At 40.9% G+C, this 23,734-nt stretch overlaps 1 protein-coding gene across 2 annotated transcripts in view; it reads left to right on the top strand.

Annotated features, from left to right (window-relative positions):
• The first annotated feature begins 616 nt into the window (after positions 1 to 616).
• Positions 617 to 23,734, top strand: part of cep104 (centrosomal protein 104) — a 30,403-nt gene continuing 7,285 nt past the window's right edge. Inside the window, exons 1-14 of one of the 2 annotated variants that reach the window (XM_085781366.1) lie at positions 617 to 733; positions 1,437 to 1,563; positions 1,675 to 1,848; positions 2,023 to 2,161; positions 3,649 to 3,711; positions 6,423 to 6,499; positions 7,088 to 7,256; positions 10,480 to 10,635; positions 10,762 to 10,992; positions 12,093 to 12,308; positions 13,368 to 13,535; positions 15,422 to 15,595; positions 18,393 to 18,569; positions 23,043 to 23,243. In XM_085781366.1, coding sequence (XP_085637492.1) covers positions 1,451 to 1,563; positions 1,675 to 1,848; positions 2,023 to 2,161; positions 3,649 to 3,711; positions 6,423 to 6,499; positions 7,088 to 7,256; positions 10,480 to 10,635; positions 10,762 to 10,992; positions 12,093 to 12,308; positions 13,368 to 13,535; positions 15,422 to 15,595; positions 18,393 to 18,569; positions 23,043 to 23,243 — 2,058 coding nt within the window. In that variant the 5' untranslated portion in view covers positions 617 to 733; positions 1,437 to 1,450. Of the gene's footprint in view, positions 734 to 1,436; positions 1,564 to 1,674; positions 1,849 to 2,022; positions 2,162 to 3,648; positions 3,712 to 6,422; positions 6,500 to 7,087; positions 7,257 to 10,479; positions 10,636 to 10,761; positions 10,999 to 12,092; positions 12,309 to 13,367; positions 13,536 to 15,421; positions 15,596 to 18,392; positions 18,570 to 23,042; positions 23,244 to 23,734 lie in introns of both variants that reach the window. The other variant, XM_085781365.1, reaches the window with a different exon arrangement.

Genomic DNA, 23,734 nt, shown 5'->3' with positions numbered 1-23,734 from the left:
GTGCCTCTTGCTTGACTTTCAATATGCCTAGTTAGTTCTGAATCTATTTTAATATACCCCAACTTCCACACACAGTTGCATGAACTCCAAATTATCTTGCCTCTATGCATCCCATTCAACCAAAGATTAATTAATTAGTAATTAATTAATAATAATTAATTAATTTCTGTGCCCCCCCTCTCTGTGCAGGCCTGTGCCTAAATCCTACCCAGGCCCACAGACTTTGCAGCTGATATTTTTTGTATTCAGCCATCCTTCATCTAATTAGAGACACGGCTACATAGCTACCTAACCTCATTGATTTACGGAGCCCCTAGGGACATGGAAGGACTTCTCACTACATGATTGACTATTTTTTGCAATTACCTACGCATTTCCCACATGTCCTTTCAAAAATAAACAAACTTTGGCTATATGGGTTGTAGAAGTGTTAGCCTACTTCAACAACTTTGAATGAATAGGCTACTGTCCAGAGAAACTAAATAAATTTTTTTTGAATTTTTATGAATAATCTGATAATAATTTTATTCAGTAGAACATAACAGTGTTTCTCTGGCCTGTAATACCATTAAAAACAACAGTTGAGGTCAAGAACAGCAAAAACGACATCAACCAGAATCCATTGCGGCTGACGACACGCCTACCAGTGCGCATGACGCTCCAGGTTGTTGTCAACGGTGGTTATGGAGATGGAATGGGACTACGACTTGTCAACACTACGGTGATGTTCGCGGTAAGATATCTTTAAAATACGTACAAGAAAACTTCCTTTTACGTTAAACTTTATACAGACAAAAGGTGGAACACAACGTTTGACAGTTGTCAGGATATTTCTTGGACTTTAGCTGGTCAGAATACCTTTACAAGACAGCTAATGTAAAACTAGCCATGTTGCCTGATTGAGTAGTTAACGGTTAGCTAAGCCCCCCTCGCCCAATATGTTCAGGTCGACATGAAGCAGCTCTCTGTTCTGTCCTGGGGGGTTGTGTTAGCTGTTTCCAGGATTATTTATGTTCCGCACAACTGGTCGGCTCATACATTTTTTATATACCTTCTGTACAGTAAACTCACAGCTACTGACATTCATTTGATAGACACAAACAACAACTAAATTACTATTTCACCATATTGCTACCAAACCAGTTGATTGTTAGGCTTCTTGTTATTTTTTTGTTGTCGAAGAAATGTTATGAAATAAATTCATTGTATTCTAATCTGTTCCTTTAAAAATAGTATTTAATGTATAATTTCAGAATAGCTAGTTTTGTACTGTGCTTATTGCCATTACTTTACACTTACATTGTTTTCATTTAGCTCAACTTGTGGACGATTGTTTACGTCGACTGTCCAACATGTATGCATGTCATCCTTAAGTAAATTTCTTTGCACTTTCAGATATTAAATAACAATGACAAAACAATTCTTGTCGATGTCAGTGTCCATCAAAGGGATGCCCAGGAAGATAGGATTCATTGTGGTCAACTCGTCAAGTCATGAGGACAACTTCCCTGCAAAGGAGCTCATGGTCCACGCACCCACTGTCAGCGGTTGGCGATCCAGCAGGTACAAAAACAAAGTGCTTTATTTTCAAAAAATAAGTCAGATAAATTTGTAATTTCATAAAAGTCCATTTCTCTCCAAGAAGCTGAACATTAAGTGAATGTAATATTGCAGGCTGTGCTGTTACCCTCAACACGTCACCCTCCAGCTGGTGGAGAGAAGTAGGGTGAGGAAGCTGCAGCTGCTGGCTCACCAGTACCTTATCCCAGCCAAGGTGGAGTTCCACATCGGAGACACCCTCCCTGAAGCCAGCACCCCAGGGTTGCAAGGCCAGCTGCGTAGACTCGGGTGGGACTGCAAACTGGGACAGGCTCAGCACTGACTTGAAGCCTATTGTGTATTTTTAAATAAACAAAGATCATAGTCTGTCTGTCGTGTATTAAAATGTACAAAAGCCCTTTGGTCTTGTACACTGTATCACATGAGATAAGTGTACACTGAACACTGTACTCCTTACCACAGGTATGTGTCTTTGTCAGACAATGAGAAGACGGGTTTCAAAGCTCGCGAGCTGAAGTCGGTCCACGTAGACGCCATCGGAACACACCTGAGAATAACCTTTCATAGGAATCATGTCAACAGTTACAATCACTACAATCAGGTACTGTGTTTAATGCTAGTTATGCACCTACATCACTATTTCACTGTCTGTAACTTACGTTTAGTACAGAAGATTGATCCAGACTGTGTGTGCAGCTTGTAATCTTGGGTTGCAAAAAAAGGATTTAGTTTTTTGATGATGCCCAAACAGGGTTTAAAGACAGAATGAGAAATAAAAAAACAAAAGGATACAACATGTCATCATGTGTGTAGAGAAAGTATTTTCTGTTAACAGTCTCTCTTAAGTAATTGTGCTTCAGATCATTGGCCACTAATAACACAAAAGGTAGCAGTAGTGATGTTGTATTGATTTCTGTTGCGAGAGACTCTCGGTAGCAGCACTTACTCTGCCATCAGCCCGGTGTCCAATAGCAACACTGGTCAGAGCACCACTCAGATAATATACCTCATTCCAGTCATGTGTGAGGACTGTGAATATGGCTGTAAGACACAGTAGGTGAACATGTTTTAAGGTGATTTTAGAGGAACTACAGTGTGTGCTGTGTTCTGAATGTACTTTAAGAACGCTTCAAATATAAAATTGTGTGTCTTCCTTTGAAATGTTGCATATTAATGACTTAATGCTTTATTAGATGCTCTTGAGAATCAATGTTGTGATGACTGGCTCAAGAAGCCATGACAAAAGACGGTGAGACGCGGATAAACGGAAAGAGTAACAATATTTATTAAACCTAACATCTTGCTAATTATATCCTCAACTTTGTAAGTTTCTTTTACATTTTCAATAAGGCTGAAATGATTATTTGATCGATATAAAATTAATTGGTTGAAAGTTCTGATAATCTATCAAAGTTGAATCAGATTTTTGCTTGTTACAATTAATAAAATGTAATGATTATTTTCCTTTTCTTTTAAACCCTTATAAATTCAATCCTTTGTCTTAAGGGGGGTAGGCCTTTTAGAGACGAAATTGTTAATATTGAGTGCTGTATTTGTAGGATTTGTTTTGTCAGGCTGGTGTTATTTCATATTCTTCCCATGAGAAGACCAAAACCAACAAGTTGGTGAATCTGTATGATACTCCTCCATTTTTCATGCTAAATATTCAAATCCTGAATGAATCTCAAATAAATGGATTGATTTAGAAACCTCAAGAAATAATTTCCAGGAACAGTCATGTTCCATAGTACAACAGCACCAACAGGACAGTGTTGATGGGATTAATTATGCTTGTGTTAATGAAGAGACAGTTCAACAGTATGTTTATATAGCACTGGAGACCTATCACAAAGAAAAACAAGCTATATTAATCCCAATCTTTTTGATACTTGGTTTTGATATTTTTATGAGATTTGTTAATGGTGTAAAGAACATAGAACATCAGTTTCTTTTTTCTTTAAACCACAGTCAGATTGTTCCACCATCCACCACCTCTTAGTACTCACCCATTAATCACATGTATGATTTCTTTAGTTTATTTTCTCCTGCAGTCATGTTTGGTTCACCATGCTCTGTTTATGATTTCAGGTTGCTTTGGTTGCCATTAACGTTCTGGGAGATTCTCTGGATGGAAATGCTTCTAACACAGTTGTAAGTAGGCTCTCTTTTTTTCTATACCTGCTGCTACTTGGCCATGAACGTACACCTGCTCAGCAGTAGGTGGTGCTGTCGTACTATGAGTTTGTGAACATTGCTCCGTGGTTTCAGTCCCCCCGGAAAGATCTCCGCTGATATTTTATCTTGACTCTGTCATGTTAAAATGGAAACCAGGTCAACAACACAGGTCAAATTATAATCACACAACAATAATAACCTCATAAACTTGCACTTTTTATTCAACTGTGATTGTTTTCACGATACCATATTGTGATAACAATGTGATTTGTTACGTTGTTGCGACTGAAAATTATGTCCCAAAAGGAAAACCTTTGGTTTTGTTCATCTCACTGACAGACTGGCCAACACAGTCAGAAAAAATACAAATACTTTAGGAGTCTGTACTAAAAACTTCAATCTGCACGTGCAATTTATAAAATTAAAGATTGATACTTGGCACCCCCCAGCCCTGCCCACCCACTATTGAATATTTTATATTATCCACAAAGTGTTAAAGGCTGTTGTTGGTGAGTTCCTCAATTTCAATGAAAACTGTGTTCTGTTTGCGCTGAGCTTCTTTTGATATGAAAATGAAACAATGCAAATCTGTTACCATTGTTTTTAAATTATGAGGAACTTGAGACTATGTCAGATAGTTGTTGATTCAGCATATTAGAACGTATAAACAACATACATATTGACATTATCCAACCATGTTTACAGTAGATTCACACATTTACGTGAGTGGCGTGTGTGTCTGTGTGTATGTGTCAGGAATGTAGTAATGAGACACAAAAGGAGGGCAGTATGTAATCACACAGGAGGCCTTTAGTTAGCGGGAGTAATCAGATAGTCCTGCAGACGGACAGCTCCTGGAGGAGAGAGAGAGCCTTAAAACACACACACAGAAACAGAGACATGGAAAGACAAGGACACACACTTGCACAGATTCCAGTGAACAGGCTGCGCATTGTTGCTCCACTAATCCGACTCCGAGCACCTCCTTCACAGCGGTGATCTTGCCCTGGAGGGTCGGCGAGATCTTGTTCTTTTATATCTGCTTTATGGATGGAAGTCGTGTTTGTCCTGTGGAGGGACACTGTGGCGTGGACAAAGAGGGAATGTGTAATTATTTGCTGCTTCAACGCCAACGGCTCAGTTTCCTTAAATTATGAGGAAAAAGCATCTCGGTGAAGTCTGGCCGAACACATGCTTTTTGTTTTATGTGAGATTTCTTCCTCCTTTTCAAATGCAGTGGAGGTGAATGTGATGTTCTTCGTGGTTCGGCCAGGATTAAAGAAGTTTGTCTGTTGTCACAAAGATGCTGAAGCTACATTCATGGCCTCGAATGACTCTCTATCACGCTCAACCATCACAGTGGTGTTAAACACTTAAACTTTTTCTAGCAATTACTAAGTGATTAATTGACTGGTTCCAAAAAAAAAAGACAAAGACAAAATACACATATAGGCATACAGATAATTGATGATAGGTGGCACACAGTCAAGTCAATATAAAAGTATAAAATGATAATTTGGCAAGAAATAAATGTTGGGTGATAAAAAAGCTACTCATAACAAGAAGTAGCTTAAGAATAAGTACATTGGCATGATGTATGTATGGGCTATATAGCCAAAGCAAACACTTAAAATGTAATATGTTTGTGATGACTGAGGGTGATGTGACTTCAACACTTTAAAGTAGCTTTGGGACATATTGATTCGCTAAAAGACCAAAAACTAAGTTCGATTTCAGCCCTAAATGTTCCAGTGTCACACGTTGTGCGTCATGCATACCAAAATTATTTTTTTTCCAACAAGATAAGAGGAGGAGGTGCTGATAAACTACTAATCTGGTGCTGATGGGGAAGAACCATGTCACATCACTGTTTGACCATGTTTGATCACAGTTAATAGCAAATAGTCTAACAGCCTAAAGATGCTGGTTAATGACTGAGTGAGTGTACTTCCTCTATGGCCACTGTCATTGAGTCATTCTGGCTGATACAGGAGTTTGATTGTGGCAAATGTTCACCTGTTATCATTCATAAAACATAATCACACAAAGTGCTAAGTCCTGGTGACAGAGAAATCAATTTGTTAAAACGAATAAGACCAACTATGTTGTAAGACCAGTGCGCTACTTCCACAACATACTGAAAACTAGTAGACATTCAGTATACTGTATAATAACTTATAAATAAAAGTAAGTCGGACCAAAATAAATAAGATCAAATATGTTGTAGTTCACTGCACCAACATACTGAAAAGCACAAAACATCTATTCAACATTTCAATGAACTATATTCAACATGTTCTGCTGAATGATTATTAATTTAAGGCTGCTTCAACTCTGAACCTGTTCAAACTGTTGTTAACATACACTGAAATATCAGTGTCATTGGGGGCTAGTTTGTGTATGGAGGATGACATTTGCTGTGAAACTGAATGTGGCGCAATAACAATTCTCCATTATTTTGTTTTCATAATTGTTGGATGCCAAAATCGTAATAAAAAATGACTGATATCCACTGGTTAACTTCAGGTGAAGTTGAAAGTCACCTCAAATTTAATGGGATTAGATCTTTCTGAATGCAGTAATACAAGGGTACATCATGTTTGTGTATGTGTGTGTGTGTGCGTGTGTGCGTGTGTCTCTGTGTGTGTGTATGTGTATGTGTAATTTGTCCATCTGTTTACCCCCAGCCAAGCAGAGAGCAGCTGATTGAACACTACCTCAATAGCACTCAGCAGGAAGCCGCCTTGGACACGACCTTCATGGGGTGAGGCTCGGCCATTGAACCCTGGTTTCTTTGTCTTGTGACAATAACACGGCTCAACAAAGCCACTTAGTGTGGAAGCCAAGCAAAGCATTCACAGTCACTCACATTAGAAGGCAATGCAGGTGGCAGCCGGCGCAAAAAGGAAAACACATTTCGAAATAATTTTTTTTTTCTTTAATACATCAAACCGCCCCCAAGGGACGTTTCACCTCAGGGTCTCCCGTCCTGGGGGGGTCAGGCAGTGTTTTTCCCTTTGATCAGAAATTGCACAATACTGTACAAGCACACTGAACTGATGATCGCACATTTATCCGACACTAGCACAAGATCTTTATGATGGATTTTAAACAACAGACAGATGTATATTGGTAGAGTGTACACTGGATGTGACAGTGTAGCACTGAATTTTCAAAAAGTGTGTAACGTATGTTGACTTTAAAGAACACGCCCACTAGCGCCGCGCAATTTACCACAATGTAATCAAAATCATAATGTGTCCAAGGTCAGTGTCACTCACAGACAGAACAGCATCCTCACGTTTTAATGCCTCAGTTGATTTGGTGTTTCTCGTCCTGTCTCGGCACCCAGGAAATGTGAGTCCTACTCCCCCTGGGATGACCTGGCGTTCGACATGTACCAGGACCCCGAGGTCGCTCACATCATCCGTCTGCTGGACCAGAAGAAGCAGGACGTGGTCCGGCAGGAGAAATTCGAGCAGGCCAAGAATCTGAAGCAGGCGATCGCCGACCTCCAGAAGGTACTGATGCGTCTGAGAGGCCGACTGGTGTTTGCTCACACGGTCGAGCAAAATACCCCATAAACACAACGGTGTGTTCTGGCTGCAGTGAGAGTATTTCAGCATCTTTGTGACTTACTCATGGTCTGAGAAGGTTTTCAGGTGGACACCATGGTTTGTATTTAAGGTCGACAAAAGAGAAAAAAGTACTTTGCATTACATTAGGTCTTACATTAGGACTAAACTCAGTCACTCCAGTCAGGACTCACTTGTATTTTTTGATGAGCCAAAGTTATCATCATATTGATCACATGGACGTAAGAATGGAATCAATTTTATCATCGTATAGCGACTGAAACTACCTGCATGGACTTGTTTTATAGATTCTCCTTCATTCACACATATTTTAAAATGTAAAGGATATTTTCCCACACTGCAGCAGAGTAAACTGCTCTTAGTCGTTACCACAGCAGCATCCTAAGGTTTGGGCTTAAAGTATTCAACTACTCCAGTTGCATTGTGGTGTTAATGGGCTTTGGAGAATACGTCTTTGTTTTAGTACAAACAAGTGGTATGTGAACACATAGGTGCGTACTGCGCGCACGCACGCACACACACACACACACACACACACACACACACACACACACACACACACACAGTTAATAAGTTAAATATTACTGGTTACTGGTATACTGGCATCTCTAGTCCTAATATTCAACCTCATCTCAGACTCAGAGTTAGAAAATATTGTTATCAAGGCAAGGTCTGTAATACCTCTTTTCTACCAAGGCTTGTTTCACCACACAAAAAACTGGCACCAGGCCATAAAAACTGGATCCAGAGTAGCACCAACATTCTGCTGATCTAGAAAAGAGCTGCTCACGTCAGGGGTGGGGTTTTCACATTCTCCAGACTAACTGGACCAGATTCCTGCCAGTTTAAAAAAAATCAGGGCTAGCCTCATCAGAGACCAAAGGACTGCTTAAAACTGGAACAGCAGCATAGTTCCTGATATTATCTCAAGTTCCACATTCTCACTAACAGATGGAAAAGTGACACTGACAGACCCGAGTAAAATCTACACTTATTATCCTGTAATATAATTAGAAATATATCGAAATGCCACTGTTAATTTTAATTTATTTATTGTAACTGAAATGTGTTTGTACAGAAGCTCAGAATCAATTGAAAACAGGTAAAAAGATAAATTAAGAAGTGTGAATAGAAATAGGATGGAATCATTTTAAAAACATTTAATCACAGTGTTTAATTGAAAAAAGACCAGCAACATGTTTCAAAAAAGTTTGGACATGGGCAACAAAAGAGTGGAAAAGTTGTGAACACCTGGTGAGACATCTCATTGCTAATTAGGTTACCTGGCAACATGTTAACAACATTACGGGGGATAAAGAAGAGCATCAGCAGAGAGTCTTCCTGAAGTAAAGATGGGGAGCGATTCACTACTCTGTGAAAGACAACGCTGTGTCACATTTTCTCAAATAAATTGCAGTTTCGGTCATTTGGATATTGCACTCGGCTAAATTGGTTGTATTTCGGTTAATTGTGCAGCTCAATTTGCATTGAGTTCTGGTGGACGGTGCAAAGAGGCCATGGCCATGTACAGTGAACTATAAGAGCCGTGAGAGGTGTTTTATTGTAGTGAGGAGATAATTCAGCTCCTGATAACAGCATCCAGCCTCTGGCCTCTGTTCTGTTTACCCAGTGTATTTTCACTACTGTTTGTAACAGTAGTTGTTAAACATTGTTCAGATTCCTGTTACAGTCCTCCTTTGTATGCATTGTTACCATGCTGACCATGAATTCTTAATAAGTCCGACAGCTGATGGTCCTCGGGCAGCGTCTCTCCCACGCCCGCCCACAGGCCGCAGCGTAACCAGATAACACACACACCAGCACCTTGTTAGCATGGCATATTAGTATCGTGCACCGAGCAGTTGCCAAGGTAGTCATGCTGAAAATCCCTTGTCGTCACACCCCCAGGATGTCAGGGGGTGGTTTCGTGGTGTCACATGATATCTATAAACACATTACAGAGAGGATGGGACAGTAGGATGAGTATTTACCTGCTCTGTTTATCCCACTCTGTACAGTTAAGTGTTTCTTAGCACAGGAGCCGAAATCAGAAAGAGCCTCATGCTGCAAATCTTTGGTAGAGGTTTGAGAAACAGACGAGAGGAATCACAAGGTGCTGCAGCTGAGACTGTGTCGCTTGGCACCTGGTTAGCAACTAAATTCAGCTTAATGGAATTTCCTCAAGAAGAAAGTCTGACTTACTGGAAGTCGTTGTCAAATTTCCATTTTGTACAAACTTAGTGATTCACCATGTGGCACACTCCCTGTTATTACTCAGTGTGTTACTGTGACAGAAATGCCCACGTCTGGTCCAGGCCGGAGTCCAAAACCAGCTCAAGGACGGTTTGAAGATTGAGTTTGCTTATAATGTATGACAACTTTCTTCTGAGGAAGTGGTTTACCATTATGATGAAGTCAAAGGTGGTAAAGCGTAAGCACCCAGATTATCAAACACGTCATAAACAAATCTTTCACTGCACAGGAAAACTCTCCCCAACCACAGAGAGTACAATGCTGTAGGTTAAAATGGCAGCCTGTAACTGTAATGAATGTTTACATTTCACGGCTTAGGGTGATTCAATTCAATAGTTTATTGTCATTATTATAAAACAACGAGATAACGTTGGCACATTCACATAATTTTATTGTCATAAAGTGCAAATGTTATAATCCGAAATAAATAGTGAATCCAAATATGTAAAAAAAAAAAAGAAAAAGAAAAGCCAACATATATAGAATATAAATCCTGAGGAGAAAAGTGCATTGACAGCATATTAATAGACAGTAGATATACTGATGATGATAATTTAATTTTTCAACATTTGACCTGAATGTTTGACAGCTCAAATTTCCGACCTATTTTTATTGTTAGACTTTTATTCTGAGATCTCAGCAATTAGTTTGGTGAACACAAAATTATTTGGAACATTTAAGTATGAAATCAGTTAAATCATTTGAATAATCTTATAACGAAACACTAAAGACTATAAACAAAAGAAACAAAGACCTTTTAAAAAAACCTGTGGATCTAAGACCAGGACCAAGTTGCCAGTGAACAGTGAACATCCAATAGATTTTTTGTCAGTATGGCCACAAACAGACATGTAGCACATCACTAGCATCACCTGCCTGTCCCGGCCTTTTCCAGGTGGGGGAGCGTTTGGCCCGATATGATGTGGAGAAGCGGTGTGCCATAGAAAAGGAAGACTATGACCTGGCCAAGAACAAAAAGGACCTGATGGAGGAGTACAGGAGGAGCGTCTACCAGCAGCTGGAGGTGCACAATCTGTTGGACATGACGATGGTCAGTCACAGGCCGCTGATGGCCACCCTTCAGCTGTTCGTAGTGATATAGGAGAATAGGCAGGATCGGATCTGTTTTTATTCTGCCTACATCAGACTCTGTTTTCTTTTTCCACTTCATCACTAGATTTCGGGGGTGACAGACTCATCCCCGTTCCAGGATCCTCCTCCCTCCCTTTTGCCCTCTCCAGGTCAGCGTTCAGCCGCCCCAAAGCCCCTGGTGTCCACTGACACGTTCAGGAAGGGGAAAAAATCGAACGCTCCTCAGAACCAACAACTTGCCACAGAAACTGTGGTTCCCAAAATGAGCAGCCAACCTGATACGCCCTGCACCCCGGCTGCTGCCCCTAAGATAGATGTAAGTGTAGTACTATAATCATTATGATAATTATCGTACACTTCATTTATATAGCAACTGTCCTGTAACTAACAAAGTTACAATGTTTCCTGTTCATTATTTTAAGTGTCTGTTCTGAGTAAGGATGTTAGGGGCCTGAGCTCACACTGTGATGTAATATGAACCAGAACTGGAAAGCTGAATTTCTAAATGAGATATTGCATTCATGATCACTGATCTTGCCCTTTGTCCTCTAGCCACCAAAATCTAATCAGGTCATCCTTGAGTCCAGACTAATGTTTTTGCCAAATTTCAAGGTCTTATTGAGACGTCACAACCATACGGATGCACAACGCGTAAAACAGTCTCTGGCATGGAGAAAATCCTAGAGTTCCTAATGACCTGTGATCTGTGCTTAGATATTTAGTGTTAATTAGTTAGTTGTTAGTGATTCATTTGCAGCAGTTAAGGTTGGTTTTCACCGTGATGACAAACCCAGCATTTTCCATTCAGTTATCCAGATGTTGACAGCTAGACGTGTAGCGTCTTCTGTTTGCATAGACTCTTTGTACAGTTGTAGAATTAATCTAAGCCACTGTAGCACTTCAGGATCACATCTCCTGCCCTAAGACTCTGTAGTACTGGAACACAGAGCACACCACTGAGACCGGCCCCACCACAGGCTTAGGTTTCACTATTTAATTAAAAGCGTGCAACAGTTGGCCGACTCCAGCGGCGGCCAAGCTGGCGTCCAGACGCAGCTTTGAGCCTCGTACAAGGCAGCGGAGTGCCAGTTGGCCCGAAAGCATGAGAGACAGTGCAGGGGTTTATAAAGGGGGTGGGGGGTGAGGGAGTGACATCCATTGTCATCATGACGTTTCATGATGGACCTATTTAGAGATCACATGCTAGTGAGAGTTAATGAAAAGAACAAGGACGGAGGTGATGAATTTTTCAAAAGGATGGACGTCCTCAGATCAGTTTTCTCTGAGCCAGTGAACTGAGGGAGCTCGAAAAATACACAAACAAAATGAAATACACAATTACAAATCTGTATGTGTTTACATGTTAACACTGTATCCCATGTCATAAAACCAATGCTGTTGTTCTATTCCTGACAGGTTATCGGTGTGCCTCATGAGGAGAGACCGCTGCCCACCCTCCAGAGGAAAGACCGGCCAGTAGAGGCCGTCCAGAGCCCTGCAGAGATGCAATCCCCCCAACCTGACAGCCACAGGAGTCCACCCGGTCCTGAGCTGAGGGCAGAGCCAGAGCCTCTGGCGGAGAAAGCCCAGAGAGAGGCTGGACTCCCAATAGAGGTTTACGGAGAAAGCCTGGTACGAAACAAAAGAGGAGAAACATGGTTGATGAAACCAAATAATGTAATGTAATGTTTTTCTTTTTTTTGTTTTGTTATTCCTTTCAAGATCATTCAGTGATGGCACCTGCAGCCTTGTGGCACTTGTACAGTGCAGAGTTGTGTGATTTGGTGCTATGAGTAGCATATGGTCCCTCTGTGCTGGCAACAAGCAGAGTAGCAGTCATATTGTTTTCTGGCTGTTCATTCGTCTCATTCTCTTGAACGTGATATCAGAGTGACACCTCAACAGAACTTCTTCAAATGTGGCATTAACATTCACTTGTACTTGGGGATGAGCTGGTTAGATTTTGCTGGTCAAATGTCAAAGTTCATGGTCATGGTGACCTCACACTCTTGTGTATATCAGGAACACCCAGAGAGAATAATTATTTCTGTCTGGTGTTTTTGGACACAATTTAACTCAAACATCAATAACGGGGACATTTTTTAAATTTTAAAATTTTATTGTCTTTAATTGATAGCACAGTGGGGAGAGAGACAGGAAATGGGGAGGCAGAGAGGGGGAATGACATGCAGGAAAGGGTTGCCCGATGCGGGATTCGAACCAGGGCAGCCTGCAGTGAGGACTGTAGCCTCAACATGGGGCGGCAACTCTACCAGGTGAGCTGAACGCCGCCCCAATAAGGGGGAAATTATGTGATGACATTTTATGTCCTAGGGGTCAAAGTTCAAACTCACATTTTCTGTGCTGTAACCTACAGTCTATGGCTGTAACCCAGAAAGTAGAAACTGTGATATGTTTCAAAGGAAACAACTTTAAGAAAGTGATTTTAGTAAGTTCACATCACACATAGTGATTTGATTTATTGATACTATAGATAATATTGATTCATGCAGCCTCAAAGGGACCATTATCAAATTTCTAGTTTTTTAAAGTAATATCAGTAGTTGAAACTGTTTCTAATCTCTCAGCATTTATTCAAATCTCAATTTACACAGGATTAACGGGCAGAAAAGACATGTGTGATATGTTTTTCACCACTGCAATTTTTTTTTCCTTTTTACTTTGTTGCAGGTGGCGGGGGCGTATTCCAAAACCTGGTCCAACAGAGAGGAGGCTCTGCTGGCTGTGTACAAGAGGCTTGTGGAGATGTCACCCACCCCCCCTAAGGAGGAGCTTAGAAACATGATAAGAGCTGCAGTTTTCCTGGTAAAGAGGGCCCTCCTGGATAAAGTGTCACCGGTGAGCCACTTCCTCAGAAGAAAATTGTCATGAGGTCAATGTTGTGAATGTTCAAGGTAATTGTAGAGAAAAGTAGCAATTAGTGAGAGTTAGTTACCGTCAGCGTCCTCTATAAATCAGGCTCTAAGGATTCTTGTTATAAACAGGACTAACGGTCATGGTGTTAAAACATCAGGGCACAATCACACACACAACACTTGACAATGTTCCCTCTGTGCCGTACACAGCCCCAGCTCCCGCTCCCAGAGCCGACTTCCTTAAACAAACAGTTTTGACAAGGTTGGCCCTGTGGAGGTCGTCCACGGCTTGTACTACTAATGAAAAGAGCAGTGCCGCAATAATTCTGGTGATTTATTTTCCCAGTTACATCGACACATGAAACGATCCATTAACATGCTAACCGATAACTCACTGCTCAACAAAAGTTCTTCAGTGTAGTTCGTGGTAAATAAACCGAGATAGCTCGGACTGGTCTGAGGTGTTTTTTCATTTCACTCACACATCAGTCTAAAAAGTAGCTGACTAATTTTAAGCCAAAATCAACAGATGCCTGGCCCTCAGGCTAACACCTTACACCAATGTTACCATGGTAACAACCAATAACACCTGCTGACCAGAAGCACCACGAATTCAAAAACAACAGGAAAACAAGGCTCATAAGTTGTGATTGGCCAACACTTTGAAGAAGAAAGGTACGAAGATGCATGAGGGGCATGGGCCAAGTTCAAAACTTGCAATTTTATGGTTAAAAAAGAGATCAATTATCAGTTTATTCTAAAATCAAGGATGGAAACTAAAATAAGTATTTATGATGAATATTTACTTTTTGCTAAATCTGAAGTAGAGTTTGATTTGAGCTTCCACTGCAGACTGAATGAAAAGCAATGCTTTTTTTAAAATTATTTACCCAGAGTTCACTGCACCACAGTTTGGCTTAAGAAGTTAAGAAACTGCTTTGTGCAGCAAGTCTGCCTCTGGGTCTAGCTGTGGCCCAGAGTGTTTGTTTCATGTCTGTTCTAGAAATACTGCTAATCAATAATATATTAGGTAGAGTCAGTAGGTTTGTTCATTGCAATTTGTTAACACAACATTAAATTGGGCCCCTCCTCTCGAGCTGAACTCCACCTGCCCCCTACAGAAGTTTATTATTTATTTGTTAGGATCCCCATTAGCTGCGCTCTAGAACGCCGCTAGTCTTCCTGGGGTCCCAGAAGTTCCCAGAACAGCATTCAAAGTTCTCTCTGAATATTTGCTAGTACCACCAAGATTTACATCTGCGTCAATTCCACCTGCACCCGCGCCCTATGGTTTGTGCTCACCACGGCGACCCTCTTACTCGTCAGCATTGCCCTTGAGGCTGCTGTTGCCGACCCTAAGCTCCAGCTCCTCACTTGGACTGAATTTCCTTTGCCGCCATTTCTCCTAGCTTGACAGTGTCCAGTTGCTATATTTAGGCACGCCCAACTTCACCTGTGCTCTATCATTGGCTGGGGAAAACACCCCGACTCCTCACCTAGACACATCCTGACTACACCAAAACATCAAAATATGGGCAGAAGGCAGGAGCTCTGCAGACACAGTCACCACCACACATGAGTAGAAGCCCATAGGTGAAGATTAAGCAGGATTTCTTTTGTGTAAGTCTACATTTAGTTTTTATGAAAATCTTGCAGACTCTACCTTGAATGAATCATTTCTGTAAGAAAAAGGTTATTTGGCCTCTTTGGTTTCTCTTGTTGAGAGTATGAAGACATCTAAACTTACCCTTCTCAACCACTGATCATTTCCATGTGCAGCTCAGACTGTCAGGCTGTCTGCTGACCAACATCACCCTGGTGCCAGATTTGAATTTTTTTGAGTTGAACATCCAGCTGTTTTCTCCCCAGGTTGTCCAGGCCTCCTTGAAGCTGATGCGCCTAATCCTGAGCCAGCTGCTTCCAGGTCTGGCGTTGGGTCGTACTGAGGTGACCTACTGCTTGGAGCAGACCTGGCCCAACCTGCTGGCCAGGTGTGGAGACCCAGTCAGACACCTACGGGCCACAGTCACTGCCTTCATACAGGTATTACAGCACCGTGGACCAACACACTGATTTCCATGACTGTTGCCTCCTCAGCAGTTTTACTTTGACTGAAAGAAAACAAAACTGATGGTTGGAGATGGTATTTTTTCCTTCAGGCCTTACTTGCCCCACTGTCTCTGTTAGTGTAAATCTTTGTGCCGATCAGCGTCTTCTTCTTATTTACACTATAAATCCTTTTACACCCTGTTTTTATAAAGCAAACCAGCAGAGGCTGTTCATGTCTCCATCATAGCCTCATTTTATCATGGTTATTATGTCTCAATTTGTAGCAGTAGTGGTTTCTACACATTACAAGGTGGAGCCGTCTCCCATCATCCTGTCACAAATACAAAGGGGTTTAAGTCACCTCCCTCTCCCATGAGATGTGCCCGTACAAGGGTGGAGTAGTTACCATGGCAGCACCGCTAAAAACATTCGAAATTGAATGAACACAGCCTTGCAATAACAAACAAAAACATGTAGAAAATAAAGAATTTACAATAAAAAAGTAGTAGGAGTGAGAAAATAGTACAACAAAGAAGAAGGATTATTTGAAGATTGATTCAAGATAATGGCCACAGCTTCCATGGTGATTACCCACAAAAAACTGCTTACATGCACCTGTGATATGAACTGAGTGTATAAATATTTATGCCAACAAGTTCAAAACACTGATCAGAGAGGTGCTGACATCCACCACAGTTGGCAAACAGAACAAACAACTGCAACATTATGTGCAACAACCAAATCACAAACATCACACTTTCCTCCACACTTACCTGATTACCAGCTCTCTGAATTTTTGAAATGAGGCGACAGTTTTATCCGAATTATATGACTTAATCTGCTCAAAAGTACAACAAATATTTACTGGAATGAATATCAAAATGTGTGATAAGATAATATTCAGTACTGTTAATCAGAATGAAATGTCTCTCAGAATGAGTTAATATAAAATCTTATCAGGAACTCAAGTTCTGAGACCTAAACCTCTCCCTTATTCTCCATTGGTTGGACGCATGAACGATCATCTTTTATTTGTAATTTTCATTTCGTTTATTTTGTTATTTTAGTTGTCTGGGTTTTTTCTTAAAGGTTCTTCTTCTTAAAGGAATAGATTGAACTACATTAGACTGAGTTACATGGATAAATGAACAACAATAGTTATGGGGTCAGCTTTACAAGATTGCAATTTTTTCTTTTGTAAAGATCAGGGCATGTCTTTCTTTCATTCAGAGCAGTAGAGAAAGAGAAACCGTGAAATTTGTAGGGACAGTGGACACCTCGGATCAGATCATGGTCTCTGTAAAGAATCTTCTGCCTGATCTTTATCTAATCTGATCTTCTTATTACACTTACAGAGGAGGAAATGTCTCTTGTGATCAACACAATACATAGTCTGTCACATTTTCAAAATAAAAGAACATTTTCTCTAACTAAAAGCTGCTTGAAAGTAAGAGTCCCACACAAAAATATAGTGGTGTCAGATGGACAATATGTGTCTTTAAGTATGGAGAAGGGAAATGTAAAAACCTTCCAAACAGAATGAAACCCAAGTAAAGAACAGATACTTGAAAACTATACCTAATCGCATGTTAATTGATTTTGGTGGTTGGTGTTTTCAGGTGTCCATCACTCACCTGGCTGAGAAGCTTTGTAGGGTGCTGTAATTCAAAAAGAGTGTGCAGATCCAAGGGATCTAATTTGAACATACTAACATTACATTGGTTTCCAAGGCCTTGCTGTAGCTGTTTGCTACATTGTGCTGCCCTGTATGTTGATAATTGGTGAGTTCAGTGGAGTCTGTTTTCCAATGAACTAACCTAGAATTCAAAATGTCCAAACAAGCCCCAAGTTGTCGTCTGTGATGACATAGTGTGTAAGTGAAGTAAGTGTGTGTGTGACTGTATGGACATGTGTTGTGTTTGTCTTCTCAGTGGAATCTGTCAGTGTTCTCATACGACGTGCCCGTGTGTTGACGAGAACAGAGAGGAAGTCTTTAAGGGCTGCAGTTGCTTCTGTTTCAGTGAGATCAGCTTAGGTCACAATTGAGTCTCTGCCCTCTGAAATCATCGCTCAGCCCCTCTGGATCTGCTCAGACCTCGATTACAGGAGCAACTGAATGCCTCTTTGTTTTGTGTGTGTGTGTGTATGTGTGTGTGTGTCCCATTTTCCCATATACATTCCACTCACCTGATGAGGCTAAAATAGCAGAAGTTTCTCCTTGAGCTTTCTGGCTCACGTGTGTTCTCTGTCACAACTTGTCTCTCTGCCAGATGCTTGTGTTGAATGACAAATTACCGTATGCAGCATCACAGTTTGTCCTTGCCCCCGAGCCCTGCTTTATTTAATTTGAAGGTGTAAGTCTGTGAAGAACCAGCACGATTTTAACACTGTCTGTGTATTTGGAAGATAAGATGTTTATGTTAAAGCTTCACATAGAGTAAAGGCAGATGTCTATGTGTAGTGTAATGATAAAGCAGGTCTGGGTTTTATATACTGTGAAAGAATCAATCGGTCCAAAGAAAAATGCAATCAGCCTGCAACTTTGTGGTGTCAAAACAAAGCAGACACCAAGCCCTGCCCGCCTTTACCTGAAACACTTGGTTTGTTTGATTTTCTGAAATTTGCTCTGTTTTTATTGGATCACACCAGAAAACAGTCAGAGATGAGATGTAAAACTGCAATGAGATTTAAAAAAAAATATTTTCTTGTGGATCAGCATTTCAAAATAAACACAGGAGAAAAGGAAAATGTGGAAGTTTGTTAATGTCTCTTTCTCGTGTCCTCCATTCAGGAAATTGCTGTTTTGAAGGATGTTCGGGTCCTGCAGGTGATCCCCAGTGACCTCGTGAAGCCCTTCAAATCCAACTTCCTCCCTCGTGTGGCCCAGAGTCGGTCCGAGTTGCTTGAGAAGCTCCTTGCTGAACTGGGCACAGAGAACTCGGGCTTTACCTTGGACAACGTCATGATGGTAAATTGCCTAAAAACAGCTTTGCAGATGTCTTTTTTGAATGTTAAAAAAGTTGAAAATGAAAGTTAATCAGTTGCCTCAGAAAACACATTTAGAGAGTTCATCCTGACAAACATCAAGAGAGGGAACTGTTTTTTTATTTATTTTTATCTTACGGTAATAAGATTATCTTTCCACTATTTCAAAAAATCTTTCAGAGTCTTTTGCGGTCACAGAAATATAGACAGTACGCATTTAAGATGAAAATCTGAGGAGCTCAGAGCTTTCTTGACCAGAGCTGTGAACAGCTACTGTTGTGTTTTTGCAGCGTGTCAACCTCCCTGTCATAATCTTTCCATGCCAGAAACGGCTGCTCTGACATTCCCTCTACAACATGATAGCACATGTATTGCATGTGATGTATACAGTGTCATGCCTGTAATATTCCACTTTGAATGTTGGCATCCATCAGGCTGATTTTCCACCACATTTGGCTCAGTAGCTTCTGAGAGCAGCTCCTCCCTGACGTCCTTCCACCACTCAGTTCACCCAAACGGGCTCCAGTCAGCTGAGTCAATGTTGTCACCTTTGGCATCCACTTTGTGTCGTCCCTCTCCCGGGGTTCCCAGCAGTGATCTAATATTTACATGCAAACTCTCCAACTGTTGACCCTCGTCCTGGCCCTGTCCGCCCCTCTCTGGTTTACGACCCGTCCTCCACCCCACCCCTGTCCACTCAGCCTCTATGTGGCTTTTTATCAGCGAGAGCAAATTGTTGGGTTTGTCCACCTCCTGAAGCTACAGCCACGCAGATGGCACTGGGTGGCTTGTGTTTGCATGTTTGTGCATGCTTTTGCTCAGTGACTCCCTCCTTTTGTGTTTTCTGCCTCTTGTGTTTGCTTGGGAAACAGATTAGAGTCTAGATTGAGATGCGAGCTGTACACTGGTCCACAAGTTGAGCACATAACAGAAAACTGAAACCCGCTTTTAATTAATAATAAAAATAACACTGATAATGTATTTTTTATTTCTAAAGCACGTAAGTTATAAATCAGTTGATCAAATGTGATTTGTTGAGCACTTTTCATGCAATCGACCACACAGTGGTTTACAGAAAACCAGACACTTAGAATTTAGGGATCGATGAAACTTTGAGGACAGTCGTGAAATTTGTCCACAATAATATGAATTTAACATATCACATGTCATCATGTGGTCAAACCGAAGTTGCACAAAACCAACAGGTTTTATCGTCTTTATTATACTGGACAGTACCTGTGCATATACTATGTAAAATCCATGTGAAATGATAGTGAGTTGTATTTTTATTTCATTTTCTTATTGAACATTTATGCACACATTACAGAACATTTAGACAAATACAGAACAGCATGGGACAAGGAGCAACAGAGTAAACAAACAAAACAAACTAGGACAGAACAAAACAAAGAAGGGAATGGATTGTGATAAGGGGTATTGAGCAGGCATTTTGAGGGGTCTTGAAATTGTTGGAAGTAAAAAGAAGAAGAGAGTAGAAATATATAATAATAACGTTCCGTTATTATCTCATAGCGTGGTGAATGTGCAGGTCACAACTTGTCCACCCACGAGAGCGTTTTGGAGTTGTTGGATTGTGTATTTGATTGTGTTGTGTTGAGTGTGATGAGAGAAACCAAGAAATCCCATGAGCCTCCGTATCCGTGTTTGACCTACATTAACAGAGCGCTGAGCCCTGGGTGAACCCCGGTCTCTGTGTGCGTCTTGCTGGCTTCTATGATTTTAGTTGTAGTGTAGTTACAACTGCACTTATACAAAATGGAACCCCATGGAGGTCTGAACCGGCTCTGTCCGTAGCGTAGCTCTGAGCAGCTTGCGGCTCGGCTCCGCCGTCCTAAAAATAGCTTGCACCGACAATTAAAGGTAATGAACCTACTCCTAAGACTATAGGGATTATGTCAATGGGCCAATTTGCCAAAATGTCAAACTATCCCTTTGAATATTCAACCAAAACAAAGACACTTCTAAATCACATATCAATAGAAATTTACAAGGGAATGCCAATCCCGTCTGGAGACCTTTGACCATCAGGGGGTCTTTTCACATGACAATGAACCACCTAGACCTTTGTACTTCTCGCACTGAGACCATCAGACCTGCAACATTTCAAGGGGACACATAAGGTAATTTCATTCAGTCTGGTAAAACTTCCATTGTTTCAGAGACAACATTTTGAGGGCGGGGGTCAGACTGTCTTACAGGAGGTTGTATTTCTGTTTCAGAAGGTCGAAGGTCATGAGAGAGCTGTCACTGAAAAGGTCCCCTAGGCTGGTTATTCCTCTCTGTTTCCATGATGTACAGTAAAGTTGATTGTTTTTCTGTTGATTTTGTGCCAGGTAGGGGTGGAGTTACATGGGGTGAGTTGAAGGAGAATAATTTTGTTTGCTTTCCACCAGGCAGAGAAAGTAGTGTTTATTATGGTATATTTGAAGCATTTGTGGGTTCTGATTGATTTGTCTATGAAGATTATGTATTTAGTGGTCAAGTCTTTGCAGATGGTTTGCTCATTATCTAGCCAGGCAGAATTTGAGTTGTTGGTCCAATGACGAATATACTGTAGTTAATGAGAAAGAGAGTAATGAAAGAAATTTGGGGCATCAAGTCCGTCGTACTGCTTTGGTTTTTGAAGGGCAGTCAATTTGATTCAGGGTTCTTTTCCAATAGAATGTGTTAACTGCTTCAGAGAGGAAAACCAGTCCAGGGGTGGGTTAATATGTCTCATGGCAAATAGATAATTGAGTTTTGGAAGAATGTTCATTTTGACAGATGCAATGTGGCCAATTAGAGATAGTGGGAGTTATTTCATCTGTTGAGATCTGCTTTAATGTTGTGTGGTAGTGGTGTAAAGTTACATTTGTAGGTCCCCAACCTCAGCATCCCAGTCAATCTGAATAAGAGGCAGAATCTCAGAATGATAGTGAGTTGTAAGAAACCAATAGCAGCAGGAGCTCTTAAATCTGTTAGTTCTGCATCTTGTCACTTTTTAACTGCAGCTGGACACAAGCAGCATGAACCTCCTGACCAGAGCGTGCCTCAGATTGGCCTGAATGTTCTGGGCCTTGTTCAGCCCTGACCTTATATCGGTATAGAGAAAGTCATTAGAAGTCATCTCCAAAATTTTAGTGCAAACTTTCACTGTGTAATCTGTTCCTGTTCCTCAGTAAAAGTGAACCATACCAGCTGATAAAAGAAAACGTAAAAACTAATTCAATAAAACACAAGAGTAGAAACTGGGTAAATTTGTGAATCCTTATATCCCCAGTTAAAGCCACAGCCAGTGTCTGTTTCAGTTCATGTAATGAGCCCCTGTGGTGTTAGCGCAGCTATGGTTTGAACATTTTTCCTTTTTCCTGCACTGTTACCTGGGTGATCTGGTCTGAGGTGGAAGTCAGAGAAAGGGAAAGAAAAAAAGGGGGGCGATTGAATTTCCTGTAATTAAAATGAGAAGTGCTCAGCAAAGACAACAGAGAATAATAGAGAGCTGCCCCTGAGACTGTTGAGCGAGGGATGGGAGGCCTTTGTGCACAGTTTACCTCTGGACGTTAATGCCCTGCACTGGCAGGATTTCCATTGTGTTGCGACTCGCTTCACAGAGATTATGTCGGATAATGGGCTCTTTTTACGTCACGATACACACTTCTCTGAAAGCACCTGAATCCTCCACAAGGCTGCTGTTTGTGAAAAAGCACTGAAGATTTTCTGTGGCCTGCCTTGTTTCAGCTCAATAATGACTTATTGTACTGTTTCTCATCTGTCTTACAAAGGATAAAAATATCAAAATGATGTATTTCCTCCTCGATTCATATTAGTTTCAGTTACACCCTGTTTATCCAAAGTCATATAAATTATGAACCATTCGTTTGAAATTTTGTCTTAATTCCTTTGTAAAGTAAGAGTAATAGCTGAAAAGTGTTTTAAGTCACACTGACCTTGACCTTTAACATATGACCACCAAAATATAATCAGCTCAGCCTTGAGTTCATGTTATTTGTGTCAGAATTTAAGAAGTTCCTTAATAATTAATATAGCCTAAATAAAATATTTATGAAATATTGAAAAACAATTTGTCTGAAACTCTGACGAAATTGCTGGCATAGAGGCTTAAAGGCGGTTGGTGCAGAGGGATGGAGCTCCAGTGGATCTGTGGAAACACAGAGAGAGTGTGAGACACCAAGGCCAAACTACAAAGTGCAATAGATAAAGATAAAGATAATGACTGTTCAAAGTGTAGGAGAGGAGAGAGAGGAGGAGAGGAAAGGAGAGGAGAGGGCTCCATGTAACCAGATGTGTCCCCCAGCAGTCTAAGACTGTCTAAGAAGAAATCTTATTTGTTGGTCCAAATTTGTTCCATGTCCAGAAAAAAGAAAGACACAGTTTTCCAGTCCAAGTGTCAGTGTCAGTGTCAGAACAAACCTGTTTCCTTTCTTGCTAAATGTAGTTCTGCACGGCGGCATTGGAGCACAGTGCGTCAGCTGTTCGAGAGGTGGCGGTGCGCATCATCTTATCCATGTACCAGCAGCACAGAGGCGCTGTTCTCAGCTACCTGCCACCCAATGACGCTGCTGCACGGAACAACTTCCTCTACAAAACCCTCTTTGATGGCTTCGCCAGGATTGACGGAAAGCTAGTGGAGACTAAGGTAAGAAGCGATTTTTAACTACTGTAAATAACATCCCGAATATCTACAAAATCCAGCATTTATATGAGCATCAATATTCTATATATTGCGTGGAAGTGGCAAGAGGAGGGGATGTTTGAACAGGTTGTAGTCAGAGAGGAGCAGCTGGTAGACGGACACAGAAACTGGACAGACATGACTTTCAGAGTAGAGTGTATGACATCATGTCTTTTCTTTTTTTTTCAACTGACAGTAACAAGGACGAGGAGGTGGGGCTTCATGTTGCAGACAGCACGGCCAGTCAAGTCTGTCTTTAACTCATGGGGTGAAGCAAATGGCCCATTACATGTACAGATGTACATAATCTGTTGATGTATATGTGATATAATACAGTTATATAATGCAGTTATCGATTAACTTTATTCATTGAGCATTTTTCAAGCAAGAGATATTTAAAAAACCAAAAAGTACTAAATACAGGTTAATAAAAGACCAACAGAAATACTATAGAT

This window comes from Trachurus japonicus, chromosome 7, assembly GCF_045865225.1.
Source record: "Trachurus japonicus isolate A0001 chromosome 7, Traja_1.0".
In the NCBI taxonomy this organism is placed as follows: Eukaryota; Metazoa; Chordata; class Actinopteri; order Carangiformes; family Carangidae; genus Trachurus; species Trachurus japonicus.
This window is presented reverse-complemented; position numbering and strand designations above follow the sequence as displayed.